The sequence below is a fragment of the Heliangelus exortis genome, chromosome 19 (assembly GCF_036169615.1).
Source record: "Heliangelus exortis chromosome 19, bHelExo1.hap1, whole genome shotgun sequence".
NCBI classification, from domain to species: Eukaryota; Metazoa; Chordata; class Aves; order Apodiformes; family Trochilidae; genus Heliangelus; species Heliangelus exortis.
Window position 1 is genome coordinate 8,800,269 of NC_092440.1, and position 24,971 is coordinate 8,825,239.

At 39.9% G+C, this 24,971-nt stretch overlaps 1 protein-coding gene across 13 annotated transcripts in view; it reads left to right on the forward strand.

Moving 5' to 3' along the window:
- The first annotated feature begins 5,101 nt into the window (after nucleotides 1–5,101).
- Nucleotides 5,102–24,971, forward strand: part of RIMBP2 (RIMS binding protein 2) — a 126,586-nt gene continuing 106,716 nt past the window's right edge. For 6 of the 13 annotated variants that reach the window (XM_071763242.1, XM_071763247.1, XM_071763245.1 and 3 more), the window contains exons 1-3: nucleotides 9,124–9,222; nucleotides 13,130–13,354; nucleotides 14,060–14,194. In XM_071763242.1, the coding sequence (XP_071619343.1) occupies nucleotides 13,223–13,354; nucleotides 14,060–14,194 (267 nt within the window). In that variant the 5' untranslated portion in view covers nucleotides 9,124–9,222; nucleotides 13,130–13,222. Of the gene's footprint in view, nucleotides 5,229–9,111; nucleotides 9,223–13,129; nucleotides 13,355–14,059; nucleotides 14,195–19,171; nucleotides 19,640–24,971 lie in introns of those variants that run through there. The other 7 variants (XM_071763243.1, XM_071763244.1, XM_071763257.1 and 4 more) reach the window with 6 other exon arrangements.

Sequence of the window (24,971 nt, forward strand, 5' to 3'; positions counted from 1 at the left end):
GTTTTTACTTCTTTAAGTATGCTATTCTCTAATCTTCGTCCATGTTTTTAATCATGGGTATTTCTTCATTTCTGAAATGAGGTGTGTGGAGGCTTATAGATAAGGCACACAGGAATTATGTGTGTATAATATTGACAGCTTGTTGTAAAGAAATCTTTGGCTTCCTTTTAAACTTCCTCCTTCCCTGAATTTTAACATGAGCTTATGATGAACATATATATATATCTTAAGATCAGAGAATCACTCAGGTTGGAAGCAATTGCTCCAGGTCATCCAGAGCAACCTACAGCTCAAAGCAGTGTCACTGGTGAGATCAGACCCACGTTATCATTGTTCTGCATCACAGAATGAAATATCTTTGATTAACTGAACCTTTTAAATATTAAATAAAACCATTAATTAAATTATTTTTAAAACCAAATTTTTTGGTCATGATAGTTCACAGAATAGAACAGTATCTTAATATTCTGAAGGTAATTATTCTATGGAGTCTTTGGATTAATCATCCATAAATCATCATGACAAAACTTTACTGTTAGTCCCATTCACTCAGTGGTCTGGAATAATGCTATGTCTCTTCATAGTTCACTTTCTAAACAATTTTATGCAATTGCTTTAATTATCTTACTCAGTATTTATCTCAGCAGAGCTTTTCACAAAGGTTTTCCTTCAGGAATGTTGCCATGAGGGTGATGGCCCCAGGCCAATGTTAACAGTTTTATCTGGAATTTCCCTCCAGGTGGAAACTGCTTGTAAATGCTGACATGAGAAAGTGGACAGTGGACAAGGATGCTTCTTGGTATTGAATGATTGCTAACTTGCTACTTAATTTCTTCAGTGCAATTTTGGCAAAGGCCATTTAAAATCCATGACTTGCAGTTCTACGTATTGACTTGGGACCTGGCCAGGAAAATACTTGCTTTTTCATGCCTTTGCTTTAGTTACTGGCTGTACTCACAGAATTTTGTTGCAAAAACATACTTTTCCAAATGCCAACCTGCTTAGCTGCTAAGACATCTAATTGCAGGTTCTGGGCCTGCTTCTTCTCTTGGTCTTCTGCTTCCCTTTTGGGCTATTGCTTTTAGAAGCATAACTTCTCTTATTGGAAATCTACCTCATGGTATTTGTTGGGAAGGAAAATGGCAACATGTATGTTTATTCAGAAAGGAGTAATTAATGATACAGACTTATCCTGGTTCCATCCCCATTCTGTCATTTTTAAATGGTTAAGTACAGCTGCTAACAAATACATCTAACTGCATCAGGAATCAATCTGAAGAAAAAATAATTTTAAAAAGCTGTCTGAACTGTGAAAATTTGCAAAAAACATGCCAGTGTCAGTTCATACAAGTACACATTGCATTGTGGGCTCACAGGCTTGCTCTGCTTTCAATTTTCCCTTTTGGCAATTTATTCAGAGTAGCGTTAGTGGATGGAATCTCAGAGGAGAATAAAAGCTAGTGTTTTGAGAACTAATGAAGTAATTATCTAAAGCATTATTTACAATGATTATTTAGAAGATAATGAGACCCTTTAATTATGTTTGTTCTGCATAGCTAGCCTTTCAATAATACAGGGTATTGCTATAGAATTTTGTCTATATGTACGTTACATATTTTTGTTTAGAAAAATGTCTGTAATGCAGAAATACGGGTTCTCATTCTGGCTATTCACCTTTTTTCATTAAAAAAGGGGCTCCACTCATTTGTGTAGAAGAAATTGAGAGCATCATTAGTATTACAGTAGCTACTAAAAAAATTCACCAGTGTTTTCATGTCTCTGTGAGCTTGCTGCTACAATAGTCTATTCTCATAGAATCATAGAATAGGCTGGGTTGGAAGGGACCTCAGAGATCATCAAGTCCAACCCTTGAACAACTACCGCCACAGTCACTAGACCATGGCACTGAGTGCCATATCGAGTCGCTTTTTAAATGTCTCCAGGGACGACGAGTCCACCACCTCCCCAGGCAGCCCGTTCCAATGTCTGATCACCCTTTCTGTGAAAAAATTCTTTCTAATATCCAATCTGAACTTCCCCCGGCACAATTTAAGACCATGCCCTCTTGTCTTACTAAGAGTTGCCTGGGAAAAGAGACCAACCTCCGCCTGGCTCCATCCTCCTTTCAGGTAGTTGTAGAGAGCAATGAGGTCTCCCCTGAGCCTCCTCTTCTTCAGGCTGAACAGCCCCAGCTCCCTCAGCCTCTCCTCATAGGATCTGTGTTCGAGTCCCTTCACCAGCCTGGTTGCCCTCCTTTGGACCTGTTCGAGGACCTCAATATCCTTCTTGAACTGAGGGGCCCAGAACTGAACACAGTACTCAAGGTGTGGCCTTACCAAGGCTGAGCACAGGGGCAGAATCACCTCCTTGGACCTGCTGGTGATGCTGTTTCTGATACAGCCCAGGATGCCATTGGCCTTCTTGGCTACCTGGGCACACTGCTGGCTCATGTTCAGCTTCCTGTCAATCCAGACTCCCAGGTCCCTTTCTACTTAACTATGTCATTATCTGTGCCTAAATAGTTTGTAGTCCCTGAGGAGATGAGTCTTTTGTCACCAGCTAGATCTTTATTTGGTACATCAATGAAGCATCACTTCACTGACTGCAGTGATTCTACTCCAGGTCACACTGGCTGATGATGTAGTCCTTGGTGATTAGAAATCGATAAAAACCTTAATGGGTAAGAGGTTCTGAAGGTTTGAGTTTCTGTTCCACTATGGCTGGCCATTTATTTAGAATCAAATCGACTCGTATAGGAATCTTGTCACTCCAGAGGTGCTGCAAAGGGCAGCTGATCTCCTACCTACCTTCTGTTCCTTTGAGGCAGGTAGACAGCATGAGGAGAATATTTTAATTTATTGGAGTAGATGTAAAGTATGTTACGCACCATTCTAGAATATGGTAGAAGTTAAAAGCTGAAAAGGTTTAGTAAGAAATAAAGTGTTGGGTTTCACATAGTTAAAGGCATTTAAGCCATGGGAAAGGCTACAACTAATTATGAGCTTCTGAAATACCTGCAGGTGTAAAAATGAGCTGCTGCAGTTTCTCTGCAGGACATTTTGTCTGCTGAAGGAGGGAATTGAACAGCCCCTCTTACTGAAATTCACAGCAATACTCCTCTTAGCTTCAAAGGTGCTTGGTTCAGGCCAAGGTGTGAAGTAGACTTAAACTGGTGGTTCCCAAGATGTGCAGTAATCTATTGTGCCAGTAACCCCAATTCTAATTTAAATCTGCTAATTCCTCCCAAACATTTTCCTTCCATTAGCCACAGAAAGCTCATCTTTTGCCCTTCTGAAGTGTGTAATACAACTACAGACTGCAGATTAATGCAAGTGTATTCACACCACCATTAAACAAGCAATACAGGCATTGGCAGACTCGCATCTTCTGTATGAATTTTTTAATTTGTATCCTGTAGACATCAGCTTTCCAGTCCCAGCTGGACAAACCAGGATACATTAGATAGAAAGCTCTGTGTGTCTCTCACTGGGAGCAGTCGTGCTTCTGATTGCTTTTTCTCTTCAACTGTGGTAGAAATCTTAAATTGAATTCCTCTGTACAAATGTTGGAAAAATAACTTCTCTTAATGTAGGTTTTAGCAAGGTACTTAAATACAAAGGTTATAACCAGACATACTTGGCTGAGTGTCTTGGTGCCTGACCTATGATTTTTTTATAATGGAAGTGATTTTTCTTTTGGAACTGAATAATTTGATTCTGTACTCAGTTGCTGGAATGTATAGCCACTTTTTTTCCCAGGCAAGAGATGTTGTTTCCTTTCTTATTTTTCAACTTGAAATTTTATTTTTGGTTATGTTTTCACAATAAAGAAAAAAATTTCAAAACTCAATGGGGTTTGTATGTGTTTTGCATGTTGTTTGCAGATTCACTTTCCTTTCAATGGCTTTGTGATTGATTTTTAAATAGTCTTTTGCCAAAACACTGTTGAAACTAAGGAGTCTGAATTCACTGCAGTGAAAGCCAGATACTTCTCCTTCTCAGCATATAAATGCACCTCAATTGATTGGGAGCTGCATATTGTGGTCTTTTCATTCCTGAGCTCTTTCTTAATTGAGGAGAAACATGATGCTCTGACTGTAGAGAGATTTTCCTGAAATCTGTTCTAGGCTTTTTCATCTCAAACTGGGTCACTGTGCCCAAAGCTGAGACCAAAACAGAATGGTAGGTGGTAACCACCACCTCCTTTTGAGTGCAAAAATTACAACCATTAGACTCCCCTTTTTTGAATCTGTTTGAAATCGTGTGCATTTTCAGTAGAAATTTACCTTTCGTTTTCAAATAGAGTTAAAACCCTGATGTGTTGCTAGTTGTTGATGCACAGCTTTTTTTTTTTTTTTTTAACGACATAAATCTTTTTTGATTGATGGCCTAAGAAAATGTTATTTATCTCTGGCCCAGTCCTGTATGGAAGGAAAATTACTTTTGAAACTAAGTATTTTGAAACTCTGCGTATGACTATACGTTGAGCTGCCTCCTTGTATGGATCTTCTACTCAGGTGTCATAAATACCAAAATAAGAACAACTTAATATTACTGCATATAGAACAACTGACTGGTCCACTGGGTGGAGAATCCCTTGAGACTTGACAGGGAGCTTCTCGCTCTCCAAAAGGAAAGGCACAGTGCTAAGGGGTTTGATCTATTGTCTCACAATGCCTATTAAACATCTGGGAGGCTGTCTCACTAAAGTACTGTCTTCCAAGGTTCAAAAGGGTTTGGCTGTTCATCAGCAATGAAAGTCCTTAGAGGAAAAAGGAAACTTTGAGCCATGCATATTTCTCCTGTGACTAAGTACCTTGGTTGTCTTTTGAAAAGCCTTGAGAGAAGCAAGGAGAAGGCAGTTTCCTTTACACGCGTGTCAGAATATCCAGCATCTCCAAAGCTTTAATGTTTCGAAAGGGAAGGAGGAAACAAAAGCATTACAGAAAGGAAGGAAGAAATATTCAAGGAATATATCTAATACCCTGGAGCTGTCACTAGTGAAGTAGTGCTGGCTGACTTTATTAAAAGTCAGAACTCCTTTAAGTCAATTTAGGCTTCTCTATAGAGAATTTAGATGCTCTCAAGCCACCTTTCCCTCCATTACAGAAGAAGGCTATCAGTCATATTCTGGATCATGGCTATTCTGTACTGGATTCCCCCAAGGCAAATCCATCATTCTCAAAAGTGAATAAGCCCTTGATAAAAGAACAAGAGGAAGACAATGTGGTGAGTAACTGTTTCCAACCCAGGACATGCCAGAATTTGTCTGAAAACTTGCCTGAAGTTTGTTGTGGGGTTTTTTTTGATAGGTGAGGTTATAAGTAATTGCTTAAAATAAGCAATTTTTTTAGATTTTGCTATTAATAATAAAAGAGCAACTGCATTAAGCCTTTTATTGTATGATGCAAAGTAGGTAATTGAAAAAGGAACATCCAAAAAATAAAAATGTGGTAGCTTAGAAAGTTTGGGTTTTTTAAGCAGTACATGGGCAATATGCCCAATCAGAATGCAGCTTTCTTGTGAGCTGTAAGGTCGTAAGATTTACACACCTCTTCTGTCTACAGAACTGGAGTATTTTGGTTACACTGACTGCTGTCATGATGCCAGTTTTATCAAGGAAGAGTTGCACTAGAGCTTGTGAAATTTTTGAAAGCAGGAAAATTTTGGTGCCCTACTATTTGGGAGTTGTAAATCCAGTTTTTGAAAACCAAGCTCAGTCCCAGAAGGCCATGGCTGCTCTTTCAGTCTGTCCTTATTTCTTCCAGTTGAGACAATGTTTTTATCCTCAGAACAAATAATTCCCATTATGAATTGTAGTGTAATATCTGTAAACCCTATCTAAATTAAGTCTAAACCCTGTAGTCTCCTGGGTTTGCCACAAGGCATCATAATAACAGTTTACACACAATGATTTTCTGGTCTGTCTTTAACAGTGTTACCCATGTGTGCTATCACCATTTGCAGTGAGATGATGTTATTGTCCCTGATGTGCACATTTTTAGACATCCACTGTTAAAATAATTGTGCCTCCTTTTCATGTTCGCCACATAAAAAAAGTCTCTGCTTCCTAAGCTGCCTACCAAGTGGTACATTTATTTTTAGACAAATTAATTTGCATGTGTAAAAGTACATTTAGTCTACTCCTACAATATAAAGCTAATTTTCACCACATCTTTACACAGTTCCTCAATAGTTACTGATGGCAAGATTTTAAGAAAAGTTCACCTAAAATTAGGTTCAGAATCATTATAAGAACTATCGCAAATTTCTACAAAAGACTTTCGGTGTTTAGCAAAATATTGTGTGACTGGCATTTCTGAAATGAAGTTGGATAATTCTGAAATGATTTTGGATAGTGGACAGCCGGTGTATTAAATTAGGAAGTTAATTTTAGGTTACAGTAACCTTGCCCTGTGCATGAAAACTTGATCCACTCTGCAGAGTCACCCACTCTGTCTGCCATGACAAGCAGGGGGAAAACCTCTGATGTTCTGCTCTGACCCAAAGAGTAACAGCTGGGTACACTTGTGCTCACTTGACTTTGAAGCTGTTTATAAGGCTTTTGTCAGGGTTCCCATTTATGCAGTGTCCCCTAGTGTATTTTTGGGTCTGATTTTCCTCCCAATATGGGGGAAATAAAACCATGGAACAAATCAGTATTAGAAAGGGAGAAAATCACAGAATGATAGAATTCAGCAAGAGCTGAAATGCATTTTTACTTACAGCTGATACATTGTTGGTTTTTAGTCCCTAGAAACAGCATAAATCACTGTAAACTTCAAGTGCATTTGAGTAAAATAAAGGCAAAGTCTCTCCGCTTTCCTGTAATCCAATTGGATTCACATACTCATATACAAGAGGTGGTTTTAGATGATATTATTTGCTCTTTGCATTTTTTCTCCCCTGAGCTGGTTCGTTGCTAAGCTATAGACAAGCCTGTACTACGCAGAATGACTCATAGACTTGCAGGCCAGGATACTTTTTTTGGTTTCCCATTGAGCATTTTTATCCTACACAGATAAAAATAAGTGTCCTCACTAACTTCTTCATAATTTAGTACTAGGAAAGTAAATTTTAAATTATTTTAGTTGCATTAAAATATATTTTCTGTGATGAGAGGGGAACTGTTTCATTACTAGCTGTTACAATCTTTAAAGTCAGTCCTGTTCTTAAATACAGATTTTTTTAAATTAATTATTTTCTTGCAGTTTGAGAGCAAGGTGACAGCTTTTGGAGGAAGCAGTGAGGTTTCATATAGGCTGTACAATCAGAAAGGGAAAAAGGCATAAGCAAGCTTGGGAAATTAAGTTCCCTTTGAGCAAGCCTTCACTTTGTTTACCCTAGGGGTGGTGCTCTATGGCATCAATGCCAGCTGCTGCTGCTGAGAAGATTGCTCCTGTTAGCTTTAGCATTTCAATTATATGAACAAATCTTATTCAGGGTCCAGCAGTGACAGGTTTTTTTTAAATGCCTAATTCACATCAAAATACTTCGGGTTATTATTTCACAGGTATTAAGTTTCTTTGTGTACAGCCCCCTATGTTTCTCCCTCTTGAGTGGAATTGGGTTTGTTGTGTATGTTTTCTATCCCCTCAGTTTCAGTGTTGTCATCAAATGCAGTGAGATCCCACCAGCAGAACATCAGACAAAACCAGGAAAAATTCAGAGAATATGGGGGAGGGGAAATTGTTTTAATATTTCAGAAAATGCTTCTGGATTCCTCCCAAGCATCCTCGCCTATAGTTGAAATCATCACAGCTAAAAGAGTGACAGATGGTCAGTGTTTGTAGTACCAGCAGTTCTAATGACCACCTTTGGTTCACAGGCAGTGACTGCAGAACAGCTACATAAAAGGTTTCTTCCAATTCCAGGCAGCTATCTGCTTTATTAGAACCAATTCAATTTTTTTTTTCTATTTTGTTTGTTTTGTTGCTCTTTCCTCCTCCCATCTTCTGCTGGTGGGTAATTAAATAATTCTGAGGGCTGATTAAAGAAAATAATAGCTTCTCAATTTCCTTCTTCAAATACAGCTTCTTACTCAATCTTGCAAAGTTTAAGTTTTCTCGAGTATGAGGTTCACACCTCAAATGTTACAAAATGCTAAGTCAGGCTGGCCAAGTAAAGACAGCCTGAGTCACCATCAGCAGAGAAAGGATGAAAAGAAGGATAGTGGTGGTTAGAGAAACTGAGATCTCAGTCACTTTGTTTACCTTCTGGGAAAGGTCCTGGTTATTCAAGATGAAATGCAATGTAAAGTTAAAAAAACAAAATAACACGAAAAACCAAACAAAAACAAACAGAAAAAGGGAGCAACCTTCCTAAAAGAAATAGTACAAGACTACCTTGACTGTAGCAATATGGTATGAGGCCAATTCCCTAACTGCTTTAAGTTGTTTATTTAGGTTAGTAAGTGCTAAGAGACAAGACTGCCTTACTTTGAATGCAGTATACTCTGAACTTGACATGTGATTTTCAGCACTGCCTTGAAACTCAAATAAGCAATCAATGCTAAAATTTCAAGCACACTTAAAACAATATTTTTACTCTGTACCCTGTCATTCTATACTGGGTAATAAGAGAAGGAAAAAAGGTCCCTCTTTGTGGGCTTCTTTATCCCAGTTAATTCCAGGGATGTAGCAGAAAGTGCACTCTTATGGTTGAATAATCTGATGAAGCAGTGCCCATTCCCATTTAACTACATGCTACTTGTATCCCTGCTGTTTAACCCATGTTCCAGCATGAGATTCTTCCTGAGACTGACAAAGTGCCATGCAAGAAAAAAATTTCACTTAATAACATTAATTATTATTTGGATTGCAGTGGTATCTATCCCCCCATTCTGTATAATTAGCACAATTCACACCATGCTAAATGCTGCACAGACATGGGACTAGTAATTCGGCTCTGCAACAAAGATGTTATGTCCTCTGCTGTTGACTGAATGCCACATCTCATTTGTTCCATTAGCCCTCTTGAGCTTCACATCTGTACTTTGAGACTTGTGCTTTATCACTCAAAAACAAACAGATTTAGGACCAACAGACTCACTGAAATATTTTAGATATGTTTAGTATGTTTTAATGATCTAATGATGAATTTTGTTCCGCAGTCCAAAAATGGCAAAAAGATAGCAAAACAAACATCTGAAAAGCCTCCACGCAGCAGATCTGAGGGCAGAGACAAACAGAGAAGTAGCTCAGTAGCTGTTCAGAAGAGCAAGGTGAGTGTTCTAAAATCTTTCAGTAGGTTTACTACCAAGCGCTGAAACGGCTGTGACAGCACTAGCCCAAACCAGAAGTGACTACATGTTGGGTGAAAGAACTGCCTGCACCCTCTCTGTCACCTGCACATTGAGATTTATCTCAAGATTTTCTTCCCTGGTATGTATGATTCAGTCTTACGGTCCAGCACAAATAGGAAATATGCTCTGAATATTAACAAGTTATAGGACTATGCTAAGATTTTTTTCTTTTTTTTTTTTTTTTACTCTTATGATTACAGTTATTTATTGCTTTCATTTTCAGATACACAAAATATTGGTCAATTTTAAGTAATCACCCAATTAAAATAATTAGTGTGTAATAATTAGTAAAAAAATTAGTGTGTAATATTTTCAAAAAGCACAGCTTCTGAGATAGGCATAGAAAAAGGACACAGTGAGAATAACCTGCGATGTCCTTGTGGTGGAGATAGAACATCCTTTTTATCTACAGAAAAAGTGTTTTTCCAGTGACATTGGGGTACATTAGGGATAGGAAATTTTATCTGATGTTTACTGTGATTCATCTTTTCTGTTCATTAATGGAGTCTCTCCAGAGCTTTAAATGCTTCAGTCTCCAGTAGATACAAACATGATAAAAATTACTTTTAAAAAAAAAAAAAATCAATAAACACCTAAGCGTTTGGCAGCTCTCTTTTTACTGTATCATTTACTCAACAGTTTAATGCTTAATAGAAGAAATTTGCCTATAAAATATTCATGTGCAGATTAAGCAGATAGAACACACCACAGTTTGATTCAGCTTTTCTAGCTCTTTTCATTCATGACACAATTAATTGTTTCAGAGCACGGAAATGGTATTTGCTGGGGGGTAACACCTGACTTACCCTTCTGAGGCCCCAGATCAGGACTGATCTTTGAGAATATCCCAGCACTCCAGTTTGAGGCAGTGAAGTTTTCATAATCCAAAATTTGGAGCCTGTTTTGGCTTTAGAAAGAACAAGTTCACACTGACCCAGCTGACACAGCTGTATCCCCTTTAGGTGATATGCTGCCTCCCTCTTTTCCCCCTGAGGGACTTGGATTGACAGGAAGCTGAACATGAGCCAGCAGTGTGCCCAGGTGGCCAAGGAGGCCAATGGCATCCTGGCCTGGATCAGGAACAGCGTGGCCAGCAGGTCCAGGGAAGGGATTCTGCCCCTGTGCTCAGCGCTGGTGAGGCCACACCTCGAGTACTGTTTGCAGTTCTGGGCCCCTCTGTTTGGGAAGGATATTGAGGTCCTGGAGCGGGTCCAAAGGAGGCAACTGGGCTGGTGAAGGGACTCCAGCACAAGTCCTGTGAGGTGAGGCTGAGGTAACTGGGGCTGTTCAGCCTGGAGAAGAGGAGGCTCAGAGGAGACCTCATCACTCTCTACAGCTACCTGAAAGGAGGTTGTAGCCAGGTGGGGGTTGGTCTCTTTTCCCAGGCAACCCTCAGCAAGATAAGAGGGCACAGTCTTAAGTTGTGCTGGGGGAGGTTTAGGTTGGACATTAGAAAGAATTTCTTTACCTAGAGGGTGATCAGGCATTGGAATGGGCTGCCCAGGGAAGTAGTGGATTCTCCATCCCTCTTTAAAAAGAGACTGGATGTGGCACTCAGTGCCATGGTCTAGTAACTGCAGCGGTAGTGGATCAAGGGTTGGACTTGATGATCTCTGAGGTCCCTTCCAACCCAGCCAATTCTATGATTCTGATTCTATGACTGCTTGCTGTGCTAGGGATTTACTTGCATGTAGGAAATACAGCATGCTGACCACTTCAGCCGAGGTTCTCTGATGATGACGTTGATGAGATCACTGGACTATATTTTAAATGCAGGTACCAGATGCCCGTCCTCAGGCGCCGGCAGCCCCAGGGGTCTCTGTGAGGAGAGGCGCTGCCCCGCACCGGCCTCAGGCAGTTCCCGCCGGTTCCAACAGCCCCAGCGCAGGGCACAGCTGAGCCCCTCAGCCAGCCCGGTGCTGCCTCTGGGAAAGCAGAGCTAAGGAAGGGCAAAACCCACACACATTTTTTTTTTTGAGGGAAAAAGTGTGAGAAACAGCCCCCTGAGCACAACGAAACTGCAGTTCAGGGCAGATGGAAGTCTAATTTTGTGGAGTTTTCAGGTTTTTTTTAGTTTTGGTTTGGTTTTTTTTTCCCCTCTGGAGATGAGCGTCTGGGCCTTTCATCAACAGGTGTGTTTGAGAAATGCCACATTGCGGGTGTTCCTTTGTGAAGCCCAAACAGAGGAAAACCAAACAAACAAAGAGGAAAAGAGGCAAAACTTTTCTAAGGAAAATCAGTAAACATACTTTATAGATTTCAGGGGTTGCAAATCACGAAATAATGAACTGAGAATTCAGCTCTTCTCTCTAAAATTAGAAATGCAAGAACGAAATTTCAGTGAAGTGGTAACCAAATGAATGTTAAACTGCTGTGAGTAAAATCCTACACAGTCTTAAATTGTAATGTTAGTTTTCAGACACACTGGCATTCTTGGGTAAATATGGTACAAGGGTTTATTTCTGTATTAAAGCTTCACCACAAATGTTTTACACAGAAAAACCATGTTGAGAAATTAGTGACTTGTTGGAATGATGTACTAGTTGTAAGAAGCAACACCAGATTGTAAGTAGTGTTGTTACAAGAAAATCGTAGTAAATTACTTTTTTTTTTTTTTTTTTTTTTTTTTGTCTCCTGCCTTAGTTTGAGGCTAATTGTAAAATGAAGGAGCTCTAAGTGAATCTGTCTTTGTATATTACTTGTTGAGGGCATAGAATTAAGATAGGGGACATTATGTTTTTGGAATGGTTTTACACAGTTTATGGAATTTGAGAGAGGTGGCTAAATGGTACCAAAAAAAAAAGGATCTGGGTAGCTGGTGGGGGTACCAAATAGCTTAAGTTCCTGAACAGAACAATCCCTTACAAAGATATGTAAATTCTTGGTTAAAAAAATATATATTCAGTGAAGTTTCTGTTACAATCATGCCGAGTTGTATGAATGCCCTTTGTTTTAGCAAAATCGCTGTGTACTCAGCAGCAGAGCTTCTGTGAATGTCTGAAGGACTGTGCAGCACATAAAATCTGTTTGGTTTAACACTACAGAGAGATCCTCCAAATCAAAACTAAATGCATTACAAGACACGGAGTGTTATCTTACCAAATCAACCTCTTTCACTGCATTAGGTTGTCATACTGCTGCTAAAGTGGCATCTTAACTTACTGCCCAAGACAGACCACTGAAACAAGTCAAGAAGTAAATTAATTACTGGGTATAAAGCATAGAGGCTTGAGAAATAAAGAGCTTTTAACTGCCTAGTCTTAGAAGGGAGCTTCAGATTCTTCTAACATTCTCATAAAGTTTGACTTCATGACAACTGAGTCCCCATGAAGGGTTTGCAGTGTGGTCAAATGACCTTTTGGAATACAGCACCTCAGATGTAGCTGGACCACAGCTTCCAAATGGAGGTGCATGTTTAGCAAGGATAATTTCTTAATTAGTTGTGTGATGCAATGCTGAGTGAAGAACCAAAAGTGGTAGCTGAGGAGCAGCACTATGTTGCCATCAAGTGGTAAATACATTAATATATATATATATATATATAGTTAAAGTGATCATGGTTCACTGGCATCCACTGAATAAAGAAAAATATATTAAAAGAAACTAGCAGCTTTCCATTTCATTGTGTTGTCCCTATCTCTTTACTGGTGATTGATCAAATGAGATTGTCTCTTGTTCACTTACTGTTACGAATGAAAGATGTGAAAACGGACAATTTGAAATAATGCAGTTATGTTATTGCTTTTGAAAGAATTTGAATTATAGTCTTTCCCTCAGACAAAGCTTTAGCAAAACCAACAAGAAAAATGTATTTTCTCTTTATCAGGATGTCAGCCCTTCAACTTCATTGACATTGTCATCCAATAACACTGCTCTCATCACACGAACTATTACCAGATCTCTTCCTCTAAAGCAGAAAATGCATTTTGTGAATGTTAAGGCTCAGCATCTGCAAAATATCAACAAAAAATCCAAAAGTATAAAAGATCTGGAGATCCAGCTGCTGCAAGTGGAGTGTGAAGACCTCAAAAATCATCTAGGATTCCTGAGGGTAGGTTAAAATCTAGTTCTGTTCTTAATATCTAACTGTGCTGGTAAAAAGTTACATTGAAAATTGTTCGCAGATGTGTTAAAACCATGTAGAAGAAAAATGCTTTTTTGCTAAGTTTTCACCTAAACAGATAGATATGATTTGTATTTAATATTTTGTAAATTACTATGCCTAGATGAGAGTTTGGGTTTGAATTCACAATACTTCTGGTTTAGCTTCAAGTTAAGATTTTCATTAAGGCTATAATCTTGTACTTTGGATGGCTGAGTGGCATTCCTGTACTTTTTAGTTATTATACTAGCATCAAAAGCTTCTCAGCATTGTCTTCTACTAATTTTGTGCCCCACCAGCAGCATCTCTGAGCCTTTGGTTACAGGATATATCATGTAAGAGGAACCTCTTCCAGATTCCAAAGGCGAGAGTTGCCTCATCCTCACCTTCTTTGATTACAGCCAGAGGAAGTTTACAGAGCAAGAAGTATTTAGGGTACTAAGGGTGTCGAATGTTGTGCTGCTGATGCTATGAAGAGACATCTTGCTTTTTAGGTGGCAGAGAATTATGAATTAAGCACAAGAAGTCACACTCGTAAAGATATGTTGCTATGGCAGATGGTCTCGTTTACTTAGAAATTCATGTATGACAAATTGTGTGTTAACGTCACCATATATTTGAGAAATCAGAAACTAAAAATTTCCTGTCATGCAGGAAGGGCTGATGGGGCAGAAGCCAGGTGACACAGAGGAATTACTGAAACAGTCTCAGAAAGAGCTGCTGTGGCTTCAGAGACAGCTGTCCTTCCTCTCCAGAGGAGGCCCTGTGTGTATTTTGGCACCTAGCAAGGTGAGCTCCTTTATTATTTTTTTCAGCTTACTTTACTGTTCAAGTGGGGTTAGAAAGGGAAGGGTGTACCATCATTTTGGCTTATGGTATTGAAACAAGTAGGAATTATTTTTTATACTGAGAGCACCAAGATGAAAATCAATCTTTTAGGACACAGTGTAAATACTTTTCTCATGTAATTCAGAAGTATCAGAAAAAAACCATGAAATTCTTCATGGCCTGTAAAAGGTTACATAGTTAAAATTAGAATTCATAGAGCCCTATCATGTATGGAAAGATGACTATCTTTTTTTCTGAAGAAAACTGCTTATCAGAAGGTAGGATCATTATATTGGGATTGTTATTCTGGGGGCATTTCTTGGCCTGGCAGACAGAACTGCAGTTCCCTTTCTTCTCTCAGCAGCACTGTTACATATGCATTCCTAGTGACAAGCAGCCCATCATAAGCATAGCTGCATCTGTCCCTAACAGGCAAAAATTACTTTCAGGCTTTATACTTGATTCTGGTATTTGGCCATATAAACTCCTGAATTAAAAATAAACTGTTTATGGTAACAATGTCCTAACATCTTACCATTGTACTCTCATCTTCTGTGTTATAACAAATTGAATATGTCAAGTTTTGATGACTCAAGTTTCCAAATGTTTACTTGAAATAAAAAATATTTTTAAATCTTCAGAGCAGTGAATCTGTTCTGTTAGTTTAAAAAGTAGTTTCTACTTTATTTCATAGAATCATAGAATCATAGAATTAGCTGGGTTGGAAGGGACCTCAGAGATCATCAAGTCCAACCCTTGACCCACCGGTGCGGTTGCTAGACCATGGCACTGAGTGCCACATCCAGTCTCTTTTTAAATGTCTCTAGGGATGGAGAATCCACCACCTCACCGGGCAGTCCATTCCATTGCCTGATCACCCTCTCCGTAAAAAAATTCTTTCTGATATCCAGCCTAAATCTCCCCTGGCACAACTTAAGACTGTGTCCTCTTGTCTTGTTGAAAGTCGTCTGGGAAAAGAGACCAACTCCTGCCTGGCTCCAACCTCCTTTCAGGTAGTTGTAGAGAGCAATGAGGTCTCCCCTGAGCCTCCTCTTCTTCAGGCTGAACAGCCCCAGCTCTCTCAGCCTCTCTTCATAGGGCCTGTGCTCGAGTCCCTTCACCAGCCTGGTTGCCCTCCTTTGGACCTGTTCCAGGACCTCGATATCCTTCCTGAACTGAGGGGCCCAGAACTGGACACAGGACTCGAGGTGTGGCCTCACTAGGGCTGAGTACAGGGGCAGAATCACTTCCTTGGACCTGCTGGCGACGCTGTTTCTGATACAGGCCAGGATGCCATTGGCCTTCTTGTCCACCTGGGCACACTGCTGGCTCATGTTCAGCTTCCTGTCAATCCAGACTCCCAGGTCCCTTTCTGCCTGGCTGCTCTCCAACCACTCTGTCCCCAGCCTGGAGCTCCCCATGGGGTTGTTGTGGCCAAAGTGCAGGACCCGGCACTTGGCCGTGTTGAACCTCATCCCGTTGGAGTCAGCCCAACTCTCCAGTCTGTCCAGATCCCTCTGCAGAGCCCTCCTGCCTTCTGGCTGGTCCACACTTCCTCCCAGCTTGGTGTCATCTGCGAATTTGCTGATGATGGACTCAATCCCTTCATCTAAGTCATCGATAAAGATATTAAACAGTACTGGGCCCAACACTGATCCCTGGGGGACACCACTGGTGACCGGCCGCCAACTGGATGCAGCCCCATTCACCATCACTCTCTGGGCCCGGCCTTCCAGCCAGTTTTTAACCCAGCACAGAGTGCTCCTGTCCAAGCTGTGGGCAGACAGCTTTTTCAGGAGAATGCTGTGGGAGACGGTGTCAAAGGCTTTGCTGAAGTCCAGGTAGACCACGTCCACCGCCTTCCCCTCATCCACCAGACGGGTCACCTGATCATAAAAGGAGATCAGGTTGGTTAGGCAGGACCTTCCCTTTCTAACCCCCGTGCTGGCTGGGTCTGATCCCTTGCCTATCCTGCAGGTGTAATTGCACCGAGGATGATCTGTTCCATAACCCTGCCAGGCACTGAGGTCAGGCTGACGGGCCTGTAGTTTCCTGGGTCCTCCTTCCGGCCCTTTTTGTGGATTGGCGTGACATTCGCCAACTTCCAATCATCTGGGATGTCCCCAGTTAGCCAGGACTGTTGGTAGATGATAGAGAGAGGCTTGGAGAGCTCTTCTGCCAGCTCCCTCATCACCCTTGGGTGGATCCCATCCGGTCCCATAGACTTGTGGGGATCCAAGCAGCTCAACAGGTCACTGACTGTGTCCTTCAATATTACAGGGGGGTTGTTTAGATTCTTATCACCTTCTTTAAGTTCCAGAAGCCATCTGTCCTCAAGATAACCTGTCTTTCTTTTGAAAACTGAGGTAAAGAAGGTATTAAATACCTCAGCCTTTTCCTCATCTTTGATAACTATATTCCCACTCATGTCCAGTACAGAATGAATGTTTTCCTTGCCCCTTCTTTTGCTGTTGATTTGCAGAGCAATTTAATGTATCAATATAATTTCACATGTTTTAAAGAAAGATTTCCAGAAAGTTACCAATAATTTAAATATTTTATTCATACCCCCACACCCACTTACAGATATACATGTTTTAAATATTTTTACAGTGATCTGACTTATTTTCAAGTATCAAGTTTGCTTAGCAAATAATTTTTTTTTCTCTGTACAAGTGCACATAAAGTAACAGATATGTTTATCTAGTTTCTGGCTTAGACAGTTTTAAGATGTGTCACCTGGAATTTTCTGGTAACACTTTGTGTCATATGCTGCAAATCTGTATTTGTTGCTGAAGCACAGTATGTCAAGATACAGTCATAGTCAGAAGGAACATTTGGATTTGAAGCCTGCATGTAGCTCAACTGAGAAAAAAAAAATCTAACTTGCCAAAATTAGACTTTTTTTTTTTTTTAATAAAAACAAATTATGCAAAAACTGGTTATAAAAGTGCACTTGCCTTATGATAAAAGCCATAATCTAATCAGGGAAGGAACATATGATCTGAGTAGGAGCAGCTTTTCTTTCTGAAAATACCAGAGTTTTGTTGTTCCTGCTACAGCCTTGAGTAATGTCAGGTAAGGTCATCTGGGGCTGTGGTATGTACAGAAGAGTGGACTTGGATACCTGATTTTTAGATTTTGGACTTTCTGTTTAGAAAACTACAGTCTTCCTAGAATGTGGAAGGTAAGCCTTCAGGAAAGAAAGCACACATTGTCTATAACATTTCCTCTTTTTTTTTTTCCCTTCAATATCACAGAACCAAGGATAAGACTTTTAGCAGTTTCATTTTTATAATGAGGGACAGATTTTTTAGAAGCAGTCAGTAATTATGAAGATCATACTGTGATACTCTTCACCATACTTTAATTCTAAACCTCTGAAGAGAAATGCTTTTCATCACAGTGAGAGTGGTGGTACTCAATAGTGCTGGAAGCTTTGGGGGTAACAATAAAGCATTCAAATAGATTGATGCTTAGGAACTAGAATATCCAGTAAGATAAGCAATGCTATTTGGAAGGATGCCTTTCCTGGTTAGTAAAGATCATGGTTCAAGGTTCAAATTTATCATGGACTGGAAATCCAGAGAAGACAAACTTTGAGATAGAGGTCATTTGACAAGTCCCTCTTCCCTGGCTCCTAATATCTCACAGTGAAACATCTGGTGCAAACAGTATCTTGAGATGAGGATTCTCTCCCTGCATTTCAGCTTATGAAGAAGTGTTAGGCTTTGGGGGAAATCTGGATGTGTTTTTTAATGCCAAACTTCTCTGAAAATTGTAATCCTCCGAGTTGTTATGCCTGTTAGTGAAACTGGAAGGGGGAAGACTGATACTTGAAAAGTAGCTGAAAATTAATATATGCTCTTTCACTTGCATGGATGCTGAATTTTGTGGACAAAAGGGAAGACATTATTGAAATCAGGGATGTATTCATAGAATCATAGAATCATAGAATCCTAGGGGTTGGAAGGGACCTCGAAAGATCATCTAGTCCAACCCCCCCTGCCAGAGCAGGGCCCCCTAGAGTACATCGCCTAGGAACGTGTCCAGGTGGGTTTTGAATGTCTCCAGTGAAGGAGACTCCACAACCCCCCTGGGCAGCCTGTTCCAGGGCTCCGTCACCCTTACAGTAAAAAAATTTTTTCTGATATTCAACTTGAACCTCCTATGCTCCAATTTACACCCATTACCCCTTGTCCTATCACTGGTCACCACTGAGAAAAGCCTAACTCCATCTCCCTGACACTCACCCCTTACATATTTGAAAACATTGATGAGGTCACCCCTCAGTCTCCTTTTCTCCAAACTAAAGAGACCCAGCTCCCTCAGCCTTTCCTCATAAGGGAGATGTTCCACTCCCTTAATCATCTTAGTAGATCCTGCAGATACTTTATCAGGATTCAAAAAAATAGTACATTGAGAGTGCAATATTTCCTTTTCCTGCTTAATACCAAAAGGAGAATACAAAATCCCACCTTAGTAATGTTTTCTTGATAGTTTAACCTTCATCAGCCTTGAGAATTCAGTTATGTTACAGTGAATGGGCTCCCTAAGTGGTCAGGTTCTGAGTCACATAATTTCTGCTGGGCTGGGGGAGGAAGTTTAAAGCTAGATCCCTATAAAGTTATTTATTTAAAATCTTTTCTGTATCCCCCCTTACAGTGTCTCCCTCTATTTGCTGGGGAGAGTGTTGTTGCATACTTAGAAGTTTTGTGTGAATATATTGTATAGCTTTCTTGAGAAGAGGAAGGACAGAATGGTTAGGATGCTCCAGGTAATCTGTCTTAATACCCTTCTGCATTTTAGTTCCTAAGCCTTCCATTGGGCAGGCTTGGAAGTGGAAAAAAAAAATTGCAGCTCACATTTACAGTTCATTGGTTCGTGCCAGTAGGCCACAGATGACCTACTGAGAAGATCCTGTGATAGCATTACTTGGAGGTAAAATAAAATCTCCCAACACCCGCCTCTCCCCCTCCCCCCTCCCCCCCTCACTGAAACACACCCTTCCTGCCATCCCACTTGCTGCTTGTCAGCTCCTGTCCGTGCTCCCTGCTGCCGGGTCGGGGTTAATACTATGTGAAAGAGAAACTGGCAAATAGGGAAAGCCATCTTTGTGTGCGTATGTGTGTGCGAGCACTGCTGTTTCATAGGCTCTGGCAGCTGCTGCATGGCCGATGATGCTTGCTCTCTCTTTTTCACCCTGCCTCCCTGCAGACAACTAATGAATCATTTTCTAGCCTGAATACGAGCAGCGCAAACACACCAATGCTGCTACTGCTGCTGCTGCTGCTGCTGCTGCCGACGCTGCTGCCTTTCTCTACAAGGTTGTAATTTGACACAGTAGACTGCAGTTCTCTCTCTCGGCAATGATCTTGCTGCATATCGGAAGCACTTGATTTGAAGGTATGCTGAGATTTCACCCTTTCTAAAAATAGCTATTTCTGTTAAATGCTTCACGGGCAAAATGAGGGTGGGAGGGCTGAAGATTTGTAGGTGTGTATGGGGGAGAATCCTCTTTTTAATTAGCAGTAATGCAGCAGTAACTGTGATCCGAGGCAGACAAACTTTATTATTCTGCTGCAATTTGATGATGCCCTTCACTATATATTTTCTTCTAGGTGCTGCTCGGAATAATAAAATGTGTTAGTATAGTGCATGAGCACTAAGTAAAGGGATTAAAGTCTTGCTAGATTATTCCATCCTCTCTCCCATTGATGTTTAATCTGATGTCATTTTCCAGTCACTTTTCAGGTTCCAATAAAAAAAATGCTATATTGACAGGTTTGATGGTGCCATGTTTCTTTTCTGTATTAGTGTCTGTGGGCAAAGTTGGTAACTGTACTGGCTAGCAGTTCCCCACACACCCCCTTCTTCCCCCCAAGCCCTATGCGTGTTCACAGTATTTGTTTGCTTTACAGATGTAAATTGTTATGTCATGGCAAAGTCACCAATGTGACTGCTCTTCCATGCAGATATTGTTAATTAAATTGTATGTGGTGTTGGTCTGGCATCTAATGCTAAATCAAACCAATTGCAAGCAAAGATCACATTATGTTTTTCTTTTTTCTGGTAGAAGGGAGAGATCTTCTGCAGCTATATATATATAATTTATATATATAAATGGACAGACTATGCATAGCAGTATTCATGGGATGTATGTTTTGTATATGAGTATGTACAACAGAATAACATTTGATTATAGCTTATGCATATAAATGCCAGTTAATCAGTTAGCATGTACCAGGCTGCTCTGCTCAGTGTTCTAGGGGATACTGCAGGTTTTTTTATTAACCTGTTTTTAGAATTGGCTATTGCCTATAGCAATGAGCAGAGAAAGTATACCTTTCAGAGTGATGTGATGGTTGACATGATAGTTGTATAGGGTCTTAGTACAGTTTTTGCTGAGGAAAATGTAAGTGAATATAAAGCCTTTGGTTTTTCTTTTTAAGCTACTGCTGTTGTTTATTTTATTGGTAAAACACTGACAGAGCTTTTCGTCCAGTGGAGATAGTAATGCAGAGTTTATAAGTAAAAAGTCAGCAGAATAACTTATTACTGAGCATTGTCACTGCACCCAGCAAATAGTGATTTGATATATTTTGAAGAAATACCTGAAATTATAGTCATTGATCTTAACATTAAGAATTGCACCAACTATGCTGAGACAGGCAAAGAATACTGTGATTCCCATCATCAAATAGGAACTATTGCTTAGCAAGATAGAAGCCCAGGCTTAAGAAAATAACATGAAATATTAGAACACAGACCAAGTGGTGCAGTGGAAATTAAAGCATCTCCATAAGTTCCATACAATAAAAAAAATAGCTGTATACATGAACTGATAGCAAAATTATTGTAGTTACCTTATATTTCAGATTTTTTGATTAGGGAATGTTACATTTTTATTAGAGGAAGACTTTATAGGTACTCAACTGGCAAATAAGGAAGGCAGTTCAGATCAAATCTTATGGATGTATGGATTACAGTTCACCACTGTAAACTGATCTTTGAAATACATATGCATTGCTTCTAGTACCTTAAAGGAGGCTGTTGGTCTTTTTTATGCGACTTTTATTTTATTTGTATGGATTTTAGGGGTAGGAAAAAAGTGAGAGGGAACAAAATATGGGACAGTGCAGTGCCACGTATTTGTGCATGAAAACGATCTGAGGAGCTGATAGATGCTGGTTTAGTTAACTGACAATTACTAGGTAAGAAAATTTAAGCATCTCTATACATGGACAATCTTATACTGATACAAGCTAGGTATATACTTTTATATACATACAAAATGTGTACCTCTGTGTCAAGCTCATTGTGCATATTCATTGCAGTTTAGATAGATGTGTGATATTAAGTATGAAAGGAATGTGTAAACACAGAAGTGTTCATTCTGGTAAAAGCTTATTACAGAAGTCCAAGCCTTTCTGTATCAGTGTAAATAAGATTCCTGCAATCAGTGGTTAATTAGTATTGTCTAGTTCACAGGGGGAAGTGGTCCTTTATATGTGTCAAATGCCTCACCTCATATCCAAATGAAATATCAAAAATCACGCCCTTTTTTTTTTTTTTTTTTTTTTTTCCTGAAATAAGGAACTACTTGATTATGTATCAGTCCTGTCCTCTCAATGTTTATGTAGTGTGGTTTGCTGGGCTGCTTTACTGTTACATGTTCTTGTTCCTGCTACAATGTATTTCAGAGTAGCAAACTTGTTGACGTTCTTAGCTGACTGTCCCTACAGCTGAGCATTGCTCTGAAGCATTGTTGACAGCAGCATTTGCTCAATGCTGTTAAAATTGAAAAATATAAAATAATATCATTATTAAAAATAGAATGGGAATGTAGCCACAGTGCTGGAAAAGTTCAGCTTCTTCAAAGCAATGTTTCCCGAAACCAGTGAAAAAGAGGGCTTTTGTCAGACTTATTTGCACAGAGTGGGCTCTTGGGAAGTGGCAGTGATAACATTACCCTAGGAGAACAGTTGATGATGTTCTGGAGCATCTGGTTGACACTTTGAATGCAGTCGTTAAGGGTTTCTTTAACCATCCTGTTAGATGAGGTGTTGGGATCATGTTCATTCTGTAAGGTATGGTTGTAGAGCCACCTGTGGTTGGCATTTTGGTGAGGACAGCAGAGTGGCTTTTAAGCTTGTGGCTCAACACTTTGGCTCAGGCTTATGATGTGGCACTTGATAAGAAAATCAGTGTGACTTCCAGCTCTGCCACAGATTCTGTGAATGGCTTTGGTCAAAGCACTTAGTATCTCCTGGGCTCTGTTCTCTTTCTGCAAATGCAAATAATAATGAACCTCTTCCACTACATTCTAATTATTTTATCTGCTTATAAGGTGAGATTTCAGATCAAAGACTGTTTTCTCCACCAGGATGCTAAATCCCAATGGAGGCTTCTAGATGCTGCTCATAAATCACTTTACTGTGTGCATTGTGTTTTGTTGATCTATAAAAAAATACTTCCAAGTGTAAGAAGAACCTGCATTGATTCTGAGCTTTTTGAAATAACATTTGATTTTCTGATCTTTCTGTTGTTCTAGTGGGTATGTTCAGTTGGGAGAGTAGAGCTTAATACCCCTGTAGTGGCAGTGGTCTGGTAGAAACATTTACAATGCAAGAGTCAGGACAGAGTAAGGTCCAATTTTTATTTTTGTTTTTTAAATTGTCATAAAGTTTTATATTTTCTGTGTCACAAGTAGTATAACACTTGTCTTTTTAGGCAATAAATATTACTATGTTTGATGTTCATTAGCAAGCAGCAGTGGTGCATGATATTAGCATGAAGAATCAAGAGTAATGCATTGAAAGGATAATAGGAGGGCACAGTCTCTCTTTTCTGTTCTTATCTAATAAACCATTTTCCTTTTTATTTTAAAGATCATTCTGTAGCAAGGTCTTCAGTGTTGTACCTTCCTTAAGGCCTGATCTAAGCACAGTGGGCTGATGGGCAGTCAGCATGTGAATCCCTTTTGTTCCACCTCCAGTGAGATGAGACTGTTTTGGGTTGTTTGTTTTTGCTGAGGAGCATATATCATTTTTATAGACAGCTTCAATCAAGTACAATGGATATGTAGGAGAAAAGATTACAATAAAACCCCCTGCCAGTTTTGGAGGGGAAAAAGCCCCTTTTGAGCCAGATTAACTCATTTAGGGATGCTTTAAAAAATTCCTAAATTGAAAATAAATTCCTGCAGAATCAGACTATATTCTGTGGCCTCACCATTTCAGCTTCTGCTGTATACTTCTGTACCTCCTTTTTATACAGTTGAAAATGTTATTTGTTACTTCTGAATGGAATATGATTCTGCCTTTTCCCTGACACAGTGCATCTTTAATAACAGCAGTTTCCAACTGCTTAAAAATATTCTCTGATATTAATCAGCAGGGACTTTTAGAGATTGATGCCTGTTTACACTAGGAGGGGTAAGGCAGCACAGTACCTCTGGGAGTGGGCTAATGGGCAAACTCTTTCTGAAGACAGATAGAGGTGAGGGTGCTTAGAATTCAGCTGGATGAAGCTCACAGTTGTCACTATAACCAGCAAGACATGGTTGAATCTGTCCCCCTTTTACTGCATTTTCCCTCCTCTCTGTCAGTCACACTTCTACCTATTCATTATATCCTCATATCTGTCCTGCCCACGATTCTGCATGCAGTTTGGAACATTAAGAATATTCTCTGTCAATTCCAGGAGCATATTTCTTCCTTTTTCTCTTGTTTACTGCTTGCTAATTAAATTTTGTAGGTGGCAGTTTGAAATCTTAGTGGGACGTGTCATGTGACTGCTAATGCTCTGCAGATCTCTATTACATAACCTTTAAGTAGTTTGGGAAAATGTGCTTGTGTCATACTGGGCCTGACATAAGGCTCTGTCTGAAGCCAGCAGCCAGGTTTTTTATGTACGATGACTGTAGAAATCTTCTGGATGGTTTGTTCTGGCACAAGATTTGTGCCCTCAGTTGTCAGGCCAATTGTCTTATTTCCCTGAAATGCTTTGCAGTCTGCACTCCTGCTTTTTCTGCAGGGTAGGAGAGGGGAGGGGTTAGATCTAAACACTCTGACGTGCCAGGTAGTGATCAAATGCATATTAAATGCAGTATGATAGGGATAGGTTTGTTCATTTTAGCTTTGAAGTGACCAGAGTACAGAACAAATATAGAAAACCTCTCAATCTCCCCCCTCACTCTTTCACCTCCTACAGATCTTAATTGGGCTGTGGTGCATTATGCAAAATGAAAACATAAATCAATACAGAAATTTAAAAATTGCTATGTATGGATGATAAATTTTTAATGCATGGTACTTCATTAGGTTGCTCTTTTCCAAAAGGAGCACCTTATAAGTGACAGCAATATATCGACTCATAGAAGAATAGCTCCTCTTTTTCTGAACCATCTTTTGGTCCTATTTCTCAGACAGTTTCCTGGGGTTTTTTTGTCTAAAATATATTTATACACTATCCAGTGCTGCTTAAGTAGTCCATGGTTGATGGACCAGCTCTGTGCCCTGAAGAAAGGAAGTCCCCTGGTTTCCTGGCCAGGATATGGGGTTCAGAGGCTGGGTTTTGTGTGTGGCTCTGATATTTGACATGCTGTGTGTTCTTAAGTAAATCAGAGATCTTTTTGCCTCAGTTTCTTCCTCTGCTGCATAATGCTCATTGGCAATGAGCTGCTGTAGCCTTGCAGCAAAAGATGCAGTTAGACATTGGGAACAACTGGGATGAA